The sequence below is a fragment of the Phyllobates terribilis genome, unplaced genomic scaffold, assembly GCF_046119375.1.
Source record: "Phyllobates terribilis strain yellow unplaced genomic scaffold, ASM4611937v1 Scaffold_9__5_contigs__length_417890890, whole genome shotgun sequence".
NCBI classification, from domain to species: Eukaryota; Metazoa; Chordata; class Amphibia; order Anura; family Dendrobatidae; genus Phyllobates; species Phyllobates terribilis.
The window spans coordinates 141119112-141132035 of record NW_027362769.1 but is presented as its reverse complement, the minus strand read 5'-3'; the positions used below and the strand labels follow the sequence as shown (position 1 = coordinate 141132035).

Below are 12924 nucleotides of genomic sequence, written 5' to 3'. Positions count from 1 at the left end.
CAGAGGAAAGAGAGCAGAGCTGTGTGTCATTACAAATACCGCTCAGCATCTATCCCACGCATTGAGGAATAATGCCTGTGTAACTTGCGATAGAGTGCTGTACCTGATAAGCGCCGATCGCACACTACAGCTTTCATCTGCCGGCACTGTTATGCTGTGAGATAAGAGCTGTAGTGTGTGATCAGCACTTGTCACATAAACCGCTCTGCATCTATCTCAAGTACCAGCACATTATTCTATGATACACAGCTCTGCTCTCCACCTCCTGCAAGTAATCGACAGCAGTTAGATCTTTGTCATACCCTATCTCATTTCCTGGTGACGTTTTCCTTTGTCCACTGCATGAAGCTTCCTGCTTATGAGAGATATATATATTATATATTTATATTATATATATATATATATATATATATATATATATATATATATATATATATATATATATATATATATATATATATATATATATATATATATATATATATATACACATACATACAGTACAGACCAAAAGTTTGGACACACCTCATTTAAAGATTTTTCTGTATTTTCATAACTATGAAAATTGTACATTCATACTGAAGGCATCAAAACTATGAATTAACACATGTGGAATTATATACTTAACAAAAAAGAGTGAAGCAACTGAAAATATGTCTTATATTCTAGGTTCTTCAAAGTAGCCACCTTTTGCTTTGATGACTGCTTTGCACACTCTTGGCATTCTCTTGATGAGCTTCAAGAGGTAGTCACCGGAAATGGTCTTCCAACAATCTTGAAGGAGTTCCCAGAGATGCTTAGCACTTGTTGGCCCTTTTGTCTTCACTCTGCGGTCCAGCTCACCCAAACCATCTCGATTGGGTTCAGGTCTGGTGACTGTGGAGGTCAGGTCATCTGGCGTAGCACCCCATCACTCTCCTTCTTGGTCAAATAGCCCTTACACAGCCTGGAGGTGTGTTTGGGGTCATTGTTCTGTTGAAAAATAAATGATGGTCCAACTACACGCAAACTGGATGGAATAGCATGCCGCTGCAAGATGCTGTGGTAGCCATGCTGGTTCAGTATGCCTTCAATTTTGAATAAATCCCCAACAATGTCACCAGCAAAGCCCCCCCACACCATTACACCTCCTCCTCCATGCTTCATGGTGGGAACCAGGCATGTAGAGTCCATCCGTTCACCTTTTCTGCGTCGCACAAAGACACGGTGGTTGGAGCAAAAGATCTCAAATTTGGACTCCTCAGACCAAAGCACAGATTTCCACTGGTCTAATGTCCTTTCCTTGTGTTCTTTAGCCCAAACAAGTCTCTTCTGCTTGTTGCCTGTCCTTAGCAGTGGTTTCCTAGCAGCTATTTTACCATGAAGGCCAGCTGCACAAAGTTTCCTCTTAACAGTTGTTGTAGAGATGTGTCTGCTGCTAGAACTCTGTGTGGCATTGACCTGGTCTCTAATCTGAGCTGATGTTAACCTGCGATTTCTGAGGCTGCTGACTTGGATAAACTTATCCTCAGAAGCAGAGGTGACTCTTGGTCTTCCTTTCCTGGGGCGGTCCTCATGTGAGCCAGTTTCTTTGTGGCGCTTGATGGTTTTTGCAACTGCACTTGGGGACACTTTCAAAGTTTTCCCAATTTTTCGCACTGACTGACCTTCATTTCTTAAGTAATGATGGCCACTCGTTTTTCTTTACTCAGCTGCTTTTTTCTTGTCATAATACAAATTCTAACAGTCTATTCAGGAGGACTATCAGCTGTGTATCCACCAGACTTCTGCACAACACAGCTGATGGTCCCAACCCCATTTATAAGGCAAGAAATCCCATTTATTAAACCTGACAGGGCACACCTGTGAAGTGAAAACCATTTCCCGTGACTACCTCTTGAAGCTCATCAAGAGAATGCCAAGAGTGTGCAAAGCAGTCATCAAAGCAAAAGGTGGCTACTTTGAAGAACCTAGAATATAAGACATATTTTCAGTTGTTTCACACTTTTTTGTTAAGTATATAATTCCACATGGGTTAATTCATAGTTTTGATGCCTTCAGTATGAATGTACAATTTTCATAGTCATGAAAATACAGAAAAATCTTTAAATGAGAAGGTGTGTCCAAACTTTTGGTCTGTACTGTATAATATATATATATATATATATATATATATATATATATATATCTTTTTAATTATTTGAAATATATTATTCAGATCTTCAACCACTTCATCATGATGTGGCCAGTTTTCATGTAAAATGGGGTGTGTACTGTGCAATGCTTCATTTGCCCTGTGGCGGCGCTGCAGGAAAAATAACCAGGTTAAAAAAAATATATATATATATATACACACACACACATATATATATATATATATACACACACACACACACATATATATATATATATATACACACACACACATATATATATATATATATATATATACACACACACACACATACATATATATATATATATATATATATATATATATATATATACACACACACACACACACATATATATATATATATATATATATATATATATATATATATATATATATATATATATATATATATATATATATATATATATATATATATATATATATATATATATATATATATATATATATATATATATATATATATATATATATATACAGACCAGATAATTTAAACAATTTATCAATTGTAAATTAGTAGAGAACACTAAAACCTTGTCTGAATAAATTACCTGGAAAATGGCTGAGAGCAGAAATACTACTGCACTCTCTGTTACCTGAGCCGAACATTCGATAAAGCACAAGCCTAAAATGTGAAATAGATAGTGAGAGGACTTGTAAGAATCTGATTCACAATAACTATTTGTAATCTATAAAAAACAAAACAGGTTTTTCTTAAACGGCTTTGGAATAATGAATGTAAGACAATGATCTCTTCTCTTAACTTTTTGGCTCTTGACTTTGCAACATTTCTAATATGCAATCAAACGTCTCAGTGAACGAACCCCTAGCCAGTCCAGGTATTTGATGCCATTTATCTGAAGCAAACCGGATGCAACTAGAAGCTCTTGATTAGTTGCATCATGTTTGCTGGAGACAACGGGTTTGAGAATTTGTCACTTATGAGGGATTTTATTAAAGAGGGTTGAATAATTCTGAGAATTCAGTGGTTATTTAAGGGTATGGCAAAAAAGTCCGCAGGCAGAGGATGATGTTCCACACACCCACTGCTGGACAATGGCAGCAAGATTGTGGAACCAACTTGTGTAACAGTTAACGATTGCAGTTGGCGAAGGTTCGGACGCATGATATCAGCTTTACCCTAAGGCTATGCTCACATGTTGCGTTTCTGCTGAGTTTTTTTCTGCTCTCTTGGCAGTAAAGAAGCTGCTTACAAAAAGCAGGTTTTGCTGCACTTTTTGCTGCGGTTTTAGACTATGTTCACTCATCATGTTTTTTTCTGCAGCAAAACCTGATCTCTTGCCAGGAGGTTGTTCAGGATTTTTGTTGCTGTTTTCTTGCTGCGTTTTTTCAGTGTTTTTTTCACTGTCTTTTTGTCCCTGTAATGTATATACATAAAGTTCAGTGAAAAAAAAAACCTCATTCTGGTTTATGCACAAAAACCTCTGAAAACTTGACACCTTGCTCCATCTTTCAAAAATCCATGCAAAGCACAAACTCCTAAAGAAAAAAAAACCCTGATATGTGCATGAGATTTATAGAATCTCATAAATCTTGCTGGTAATGTAAAACACAGCTGCAAATTTGCATAAAAAACGCATCAAAAAACGCTGAAAACACCATGATGTGTGAACATAGTCTTATTGTCTCTTGTGCATGCTGATAAAAGTTTAGTGCCCCCCCCCCCAGAAAAAATATGATGCAACTTCCTTAGGTTTTTACACCAAAAGCGCAGCAAAACCTGATACCTGCGATTTTTGCTGCATTTTTCAACTTACTCATTTCTTTCCATGGGTGAAAAAACGCAGCAAAAATGCTGAAAGAATTGACATGCTGCAGTTTGCAAAAACCCAGCTGTTTTCCAATTCAGTCAGCAAAAAAAAAAAAAAAAAAGTGTGCGTGAGATTTCTGAAATCTCATAGCTTGTGGCTGGTACAGTAAAACACAGCTTAAAATGTGCATAAAAAAGCGCAGCAACAACGTAATGTGTGAACATAGCCTAAAGTAGCATTTTGAATCTGGAGACACCACTTGTTCCATTAGATGCATCCAACTACTGCAATTAAAACTGTTCTTCTTTGGTTAGTCCTCTGCGGTTTGCATTAAACCAGGGAATAATGAAGCTGCACTTACGGTCGGTAAGTTCTGAAATCTGTTGACTTTATCCACCAGTTTTGCATCAAAACTTGTAACTGAGAAAAAAAAAAGAAAAAGAAAAAATAATTTATATATGCTTTTTCAAGACTGTCTTTATTTCACAGTTTTTCTAGACACAGCCTGTCACATGATCGAGATACAAAATAAAAAAAAGATTAGGTACGCTGCAGACCTGGCTTCTGTAATACAGATTCTAGCTACGTCAGTGTGACCGATGCTGGCGTTAAAGGGATTGTCTCATCTTATTAAATAGGTAAAATTGCAAAGTGCTTGTGAAAAATGAAAAGAAAACAAAACGATTCCGGACAGACGAAGAACTAGAATGAATGAACTGATCAGGGATTTATTTGAGACATTAGGACAAAAAAATTAGAGAGTCAGAAAAAACTTGTCACTTATGCAGATCCTCTATAATAGGGTTAAAATTTAGACGTGACAGGATAACCTCTTAACTCTCAAAAATAGAAAAAACACAAACAGGATTAGATATTAAATTCATAGACATATATATACATACATACATACATACACACATATAGATATATATCTATATCTATACACACACATATAGATATATATCTATATCTATCTATCTATACACACACATATAGATATATATCTATATCTATCTATCTATATACACACATATAGATATATATCTATCTATCTATACACACACATATAGATATATATCTATATCTATCTATACACACACATATAGATATATATCTATATCTATCTATCTATAGATATATATCTATATCTATCTATACACAAACATGCACGCGCATGCGCATACACACGTGCACGCGCGCACACACACGCGCGCACACACACGCATTTTTTTTACCACGTTTGGCCCTTGTTTTTTTAAATAGTCCTGTATGTTTCTCATGGCAGTGGAAGAATCGATGGTGGCCAATTCACTGCCATTGCTTGCACAATAGAAAGCGGCTTCCTTGTAGCCGAGCTGAGTATCTGACACGAACCAATATTCGCTGCCTTCGATGATAACGGAGGCTCCCGATCTTTTACTCCAATCTAAAACGGCCAAAGACAAAAATGAAAAACGGAATAGAAAACGAATTTAAAAAAACAAAACAAAAAAAAAAGGTTCCCGTTGAGAATAATTTAAATTTAGGATTAAATTACCGGGTTGATACCAAACTGGAGTTTTCGGAGATGCACCTAGAAAAAAAAAAGGTAAAACAATAACACATATAATATGAGAGACTGAATTGTAGAAATATAATAAAGGTCATATACATCCAAGGCCATCCATTAAATACTGTGTGTACGACCCCTGATTGGCTCCAGCAGCCCTGCCGGGAATAGCGGTGCAAGCATTGCTGCAACAGCGCCGCTAATGGAGGGGGGGTGTCCAGTGCTTTTATTTTAACCCTCAACTGGTGAGGTGGGGTTTGCCACACCCCAGGGAATTTTTGTTCGGCTGCCACTCATTGAAAAATGCTGGTATGAGGATACGTGTCTCACTAGCTTCCATCCATTTGAGGGTGTCAAAAATGTTGTTATACTCATGTGTAATCAATCGCCAATAAGAAAACGATTAAAACAAACGTGATCTTTGCATTTTCTGTAAAAATAAGAGATTTCTAAACACTGAGGTATAGGAAACCCCACATCACTAGTTGCGTGACAAAAAACAGTTGAGGGTTAAATGGGGCCCTGGAATGATTAAAAAGAAATCGGTAGTGAGCAATCCCTTTAAATGTCTTATTTTATATTCATCTTGGAGCTATCCTGGCGACAGACAGATGCCCCTTTCTTTCAAAATTCTTTTTATTAGGGGAACAGATGCCCCTTTCTGAACAATTTATTCTTCAGAAATTAAATGACTTTCACCACAAAAAATACTTAACAAATCAGCTTAAATGGAATATCCGGGACTTTAAAAAAAAAAAATGTGCCTAAGCACCAAAAGGCAGGTAGTTGCTAAAAAAAGACAAATCACAGCATGCACTACTTTCTTTTGAGTATCGGATGATATTCACCCATCTAGATCAATGGGTGTGCAAGAAAAAAAAAAAAAAGGGATCCTGAACTGACCATCCGAATAGCATCTGATTTTTTACAGATACATTTTAATTATAAACCTAGGAAAAATATGTGACCATATGCAATTTTTAATGTAAATGTATGAAAACGGATGGCACACGGCCGTAAAAAAACGGACACCTGAATGAAAATTTGTGAAAAATGGTCTGGATGAAACTTGGATGATTTTTCATACGCTCGTCTGCAGCTGGAAAGGAGAAGGATTCTGCGGGAAGCTCACCTTTAGGAACCTGGCACACCCACTCGAGCTCTGCATCACAGTGAAATGGTTTTAGTCGATAACTTGTTTCAGTTTGGTCCAAAATCCCCATCCAGTACATTCGTTTTGGTAAATTTATCTGTATATTTAAAAAAAAAAAAAAAAAAAATTAAAAACATTAAAAAAAAAAAAAAAAAGACAAAAATAGAACAAACAAAAAACAACAACCACCCGAAGCATAAAAATACTTTTAACAATGCACCGTACAGAGGTTTTCCATCCCTTCTTCCACAGTAGCTAAAGGGGAGGTGTGATTGTAAGTGAAAACAGACGTGTTACTAACCTCTGAGAACCCTGCTATCCATCAGTCACCAGGCCCTGCAGCTAATCAGTGTCCTCAGCTGTATAGGTGGGATGTATTCTCTTCTGGACCGCCAGATTCACAGTGCTAGCGCTGCGAGGACTTGGATTTCTTTTTTTTTCCCTTTCACAACCCTCCCATTCCTCGGGACATTTGTCTATACAAAAGAGTATCCAGCCACCGTCCCTTGTAATTATTACAACTGAGTCTGAACCACCCAAAATTAACAAGGAGGGTCTTCAAATCAAACAAACCTTTTAGGGGTTGTGCATCAACTAACATTTTAGTTTACTATTAGATCAACAAAAACATAAGTAGTTTTCAACTGGGTACATAAAAAAATAAAATAATCGCATATAACCAGGCATGTGAAGACTAGAGATGAGCGGTGTTCTACTCGAACTGTTCGCCAATCTCAAATTCGAGCTGTTTTGGGCGGTGTTCGAGCCGGTCGGCGAACACGAACAATTTGAGAAAAATTCGGCTGTTCGAGGTTATGTTCGATAACTGTTCGTGCACCAAAATCATAACTGGATTTTTTCTCAGTAATGATGAAAATTAATGTTAATACGCAGTTTGAGTGTACAGCGGGGTGGGGGGAGGGGCAGGGGATGGATCTCTGCAGGAACAATGAAGATCTCCATTTTTTTTTCTCTTTCCCGCATTTGCAGTGGGGAGGTGCAATCTGTCAGCCTATCAGCAGCGCACACACGGAGCGAAGTGCTTTTTTTCACACAAGCAAGGGCATGTGTGATTGGCAGTGTATGTCACATGTCCTTGCCCTATAAGACCAAGCCATTTTCCCCGTCGCCACCATTTTCTCACTGCTGCAGCTGCGTGTTAGACGGCACCGCTGTTGCTGTGTGCGCTATACCTTGTTAATTTCAAGCCAATTTTCGCACAAATATACAGATAGCTTGGGAGTAGGGAATAGTTGTGATTGCAGTCCTTTTAAGGACTAGGTTACAGCATTTCCTACGACTTTTATCAGGCAGGTCTGTGCTCTTAAATAGATAGATTGTGGGAGTAAAGACTAATTGTAATTGGAATCCTTTTCAGGACTAGGTTACATCAGTTCCTATCAGTTTTTGCCAGGCAGGTCTGTGCCAGTGCTGTGCAAGTTTTTTTCACAGCATTTGGCTGAATCTAGCAAAGCTAATCCTTTTTGGCCTATTGCAGAGTGTGTTAGTCAGTGGAGTAGCCTATCTGTGTTGCAAGATATACCACCTGTGTATAGAATACCAATTTTTTTACTGCACCTAGTGAAGTAAAATCTTTTGGGCATAGCATCATTCTATTAGTCCATCTATACTGACCTCCATCAGGTTGCAAACTGAATATAATTTTTTTCTGCATCTAGCTCTGAAAAAATATTTGGGCTTCTAGCAGTGTGTGGGACTTGGTCTATTAGTCCATCTATACTGACCTCCATCAGGTTGCAAATTAAAAATAATTTTTTTCTTCATTTAGCTCTGAAAAAATATTTGGGCTTCTAGCAGTGTGTGGGACTTGTTCTATTAGTCCTTCTATACTGACCTCCATCAGGTTGCAAATTGAATATAATTTTTTTCTGCATCTAGCTCTGAAAAAATATTTGGGCTTCTAGCGGTGTGTGGGACTTGGTCTATTAGTCCATCTATACTGACCTCCATCAGGTTGCAAATTGAATAAAAAAAATTTCTGCATCTAGCTCTGAAAAAATATTTGGGCTTCTAGCGGTGTGTGGGACTTGGTCTATTAGTCCATCTATACTGACCTCCATCAGGTTGCAAATTAAAAATATTTTTTTTCTGCATCTAACCCAGCCAATAGTTTTGGCCTAATACCACAGTTTGGCCACTCAGCTCTGCTCGGTTACCATCCATTGTTTTTTTGTGCAAACAACTCCAGAGTTGTGAATTAGTTAACCACCAAAATGAGTGGAAAAAGGCCTGCTGCTGGTGGAAAGGGGAATAGGCGTGTTGGGAAGGGGAAAAAAGGTTGTGTCCGTGGGGTAGGTGCAGAAGAAAGACCATCTTCCAGGCAAACTAAAATGTCTACTTCTTTTAGCGGACAATGTGATAAGATCCCTTTCTTACGGCCACGCCAATCGCTACAAATTCCAGATGAGGCACAAAAACAGCAGGTGCTTCAACGGATATCAAGTGCTCCTTTAAGTGGGCTCTCCTCCACATCAACTTCAACATCACAAATACTCCAGTCCTCAAAGGTGTCACCCAAATCGCACTTGCTTCCTCACAGCTCCCAAATCTCCAGCTGCCCGTCTGAGTATGAGGTAGAACAGATGGTTGAGTCTGCAGAGCTGTTTACTCATACTATAGCCTGGGAATCAGAGGTCGACTCCAGCGCTTCTGTGAATCCAGACGAGGAAATGATCTGCACTGATGCCCAGAATCTTTATGAGTCGGATCCAGGACCAGACGCAGAAGGTTCTGACCATAATGTAGACCCTCATTCCCAAACTGTAACTCCTGTTGGTGGAGACAATGAGGAAGACGATGATAAGACTCAAATACCTGATTGGAGCGACAACTTTAGTTTTTTGTCAGGGCAGGAACAGGTTGGCTCTGAGGACGACGGGTGTGATAACGCACAGGGTGATGATGATGAGGTCGGAGATCCCACTTACTGTCAACCCACAGTCAGCCAAGAGATGAGGTCAGCAGAGGAGGTGGAGGAAGATGCTAGTGACGACGAGGTCAGGTTGCGCCTTCCTGGACAGAGACGTAGTACTGGAAGCACGTCAACAACTGCATCCTCAAACACAACTCTGCCTCTCACCACAAGTCGTGGTGGCTCTTCAGGTCGCATGGGTGCTAAGCCTTGCATAGCCTGGGCATTTTTTCAGATCGATAAAGATGACCCAACTCGTGTTATCTGTAACATTTGTCAGCAAAAGCTAAGTAGAGGCCAAAAAATACATAGTTTGAGTACTTCATGCATGAACCGGCACATGGACATGAAGCATAAGTTGCAGTGGGAAGCTCAGTGTGCTACAATGCGGTCTAGCCGGCCGGGCCAACCACCGTCTGCCATATCTTGTGCATCCGCGGCCTCTTCATCCTCTGTGACTGGGGGGACAGCAGTCACACCTGTTTTGGGGCGCAGACCTGCCACCTCTTTACCCGCAACAGCCAGCGTGATTGGCAGGTCATCATTTTCTTTGGAGGTGGTAACACCAGCTGGTCTTGAGCGCTGTCCGACATCGATAGCACCACCTTTGGATCAAGGCAACCTAACATGTCCGCCTGCATCTTCCTCACAGACCGGCAGTTTGCCGGGGACACCCTTATCAACCCCGTCTAAGCACAATAGCCAGCCCTCGGTCCCTCAGATGTGGACAAGTAAAAGACCATTTCCTCCTAGCCATGAGAAAGCTAAGAGGTTGAATTTCACCATCTGCAAGCTCTTGGCTACAGAAATGCTGCCTTTTCGCCTGGTGGACACAGAGGATTTTCGAGACCTTATGTCCGTCGCAGTGCCCCAGTACCAGATGCCCAGTCGGCACTACTTCTCAAAGAAAGGTGTGCCTGCGCTCCACCAGCATGTCGCACACAACATCACCGCTTCTTTGAGAAACTCTGTGTGTGACAGGGTGCATTTCACCACAGACACTTGAACGAGTAGGCATGGACAGGGGCGTTACATGTCGCTGACAGGGCACTGGGTAACTATGGTGACAGCAGGACAAGGGGCTGCTGTCCAAGTCTTGCCGTCCCCACGAGTTGTGCGTCAATCCTCTTTATGTCATTTTTCCTCCACTGCTTCTGCCTCCTCAACCTCCTCTCGGTCTTCCACCTGCACCCAAAGCCTGTCTGGTCATGCCACAAGCTTTCTAACTGCGCAGAAGGGATCCTGCACACCTCCTTACTATGCTGGCAGTAGGGCTCAACGTCATCAGGCGGTTTTTACATTGAAATGTCTGGGAAATGTGAGTCACACAGCTGAGGAGTTGTGGTCAGCTCTGGAGAACCAATTTCATGAATGGTTGTCTCCACTGGACCTGAAACCAGGGAAGGCCGTGTGCGACAATGCTGCAAACCTGGGTGCGGCCCTTCGCCGGGGCAATGTCACACACGTGCCTTGTATGGCTCACGTGTTGAACCTGGTTGTCCAGCAATTTTTAGCCCACTATCCCAGACTAGATGGCCTTCTGCAGAGGGCACGGTCGCTGTGTGCTCACTTCCGCCGTTCGCATCCCGCAGCTCAGCGACTTACATCTCTACAGAAGTCGTTGGGCCTGCCACTTCACCGGCTAAAATGCGATGTGCCTACCCGGTGGAATTCAACTCTGCACATGTTGCAGCGACTGTGGCAGCACCGACAAGCCCTGGTGCAATACGTTCTGACGTATAGCCTGGGCCAACGAGATTCAGAGGTGGGGCAAATCACGCTGGAGGAGTGGTCTCAGATCAGGGACCTATGCACCCTTCTGCACAGTTTTGAAATGGCGACGAAGATGTTTAGTGCTGACGATGCCATTATCAGCATGACTATTCCGGTGATTTACATGCTGGAGCACATGTTAAACAGAATTCGGAGTCAAGTGGTGGCACAAGAGGAGGTGGAGGAAGTAGAGGAGGAGGAGTTGTATGCGGAAGGGCTAACATCTGCAAGGTCCAGACGGTCGGCAGCACCAGGGCGGCAGGCATGTGAGGGTGGGGGAGATGATTTTACCAGGGCGCATGGTAGCAGCCAAACTAGTGAGGAAGGTGCAGGAGCCCAGGAAGAAGTGGAGGACGAACTGATGGAAGACTCATCAGATGAGGGAGACCTTGATCACATTTCTGTTGTGCGAGGTTGGGGGGAGAGGACAGAGGAAGGAAGCATGATTGTTACCTCGCCACCAACACAACAGGGACTTGGTGCTCCTGGATGCGCAACACACATGAGTGCCTTCTTGCTGCACTACCTGCAACATGACCCTCGAATTGTGAGAATTAGAAATAATCCTGACTACTGGGTTGCCACACTGTTAGATCCCCGGTACAAAAGTAAATTTGCAGAAATTATTCCTGCCATAGAAAGGGATGCACGCATGCAGGAGTATCAGCAGAGACTGTTGCAGAATCTTACATGTGCTTTTCCACAAAATACCAGTGGTGCACGTAGTGAATCTCACAGTTCCAACTTGCCAACCGTGGTCTGTATGGAATTGTTCAATAAAGGGCCCAAAATTAAGATAACATAGATGGGAGAGGTCTCTATGAATAGGAATTCCTAAGTATTTGATACCCTGTGAGGGCCAGGCAAAGGGAAAGTTGGACTGGATGGAATCCTATATGGATTTAGGGAGGGAGACATCGAGGGCCTCAGACTTCGCTGCATTGATTTTAAAATTTTACCATGTAACAAAGTGATCTATTTCAGCCATAACAGCAGGGATGGATATATGTGATTGAGTGATATATACTAGGACATCATCAGCAAATAGAGAGCACTTGTACTCGGTGCCTCCCACCTCAATCCACCTAATATTGGGGTTATGGCGAATTGATGAGAGCAGGTGCTCCGTCACTAGGATGTATAAGAGAGGGGACAGAGGACATCCCTGCCTTGTCCCATTGGTGATTGTGAAAGGTGATGAAAATGTTCTGACGCACCCCCTGGGCCTTGGGACACCCGGAGCCGGACCCTTTTTGGTGGATGCTGGTGGTTGTAGTCTTCGTGGCGGCGATCCGGTTCCGTGGCTCAGGGCGGTCAAACCAGTGGCGGAACTATTTATGTGGTTTTGATGTTTAAATGTCCGACTACGCCACCCGTGGATTGCGGTCAGAGTGAACCGCCGCTACAGGGCAGACCGCTAAGGCTGGTGTTGTGGGTGCAGCAGAGCGTAGCATAACTCCCCACGGGAGGAGTATAGCCTCAGGGCAGTGTATGCGGAGGATGGGGGTGATGGTGCAGGGCAGCAGCAGTAACGACACGGAGTCAGTGATGCAGTCCAGGGCCTTTACTCAC

General features: G+C 41.8%; 1 protein-coding gene across 1 annotated transcript in view; it reads right to left on the bottom strand.

The window, feature by feature from the left end:
* Nucleotides 1-12924, bottom strand: part of LY75 (lymphocyte antigen 75) — a 100591-nt gene that overhangs the window by 33944 nt on the left and 53723 nt on the right. Inside the window, exons 16-20 of the mRNA XM_073647081.1 lie at nt 6627-6744; nt 5483-5518; nt 5181-5371; nt 4307-4365; nt 2725-2798 (exon numbers count right to left, since the gene is read on the bottom strand). Coding sequence (XP_073503182.1) covers nt 2725-2798; nt 4307-4365; nt 5181-5371; nt 5483-5518; nt 6627-6744 — 478 coding nt within the window. The remainder of the gene's footprint in view (nt 1-2724; nt 2799-4306; nt 4366-5180; nt 5372-5482; nt 5519-6626; nt 6745-12924) is intronic.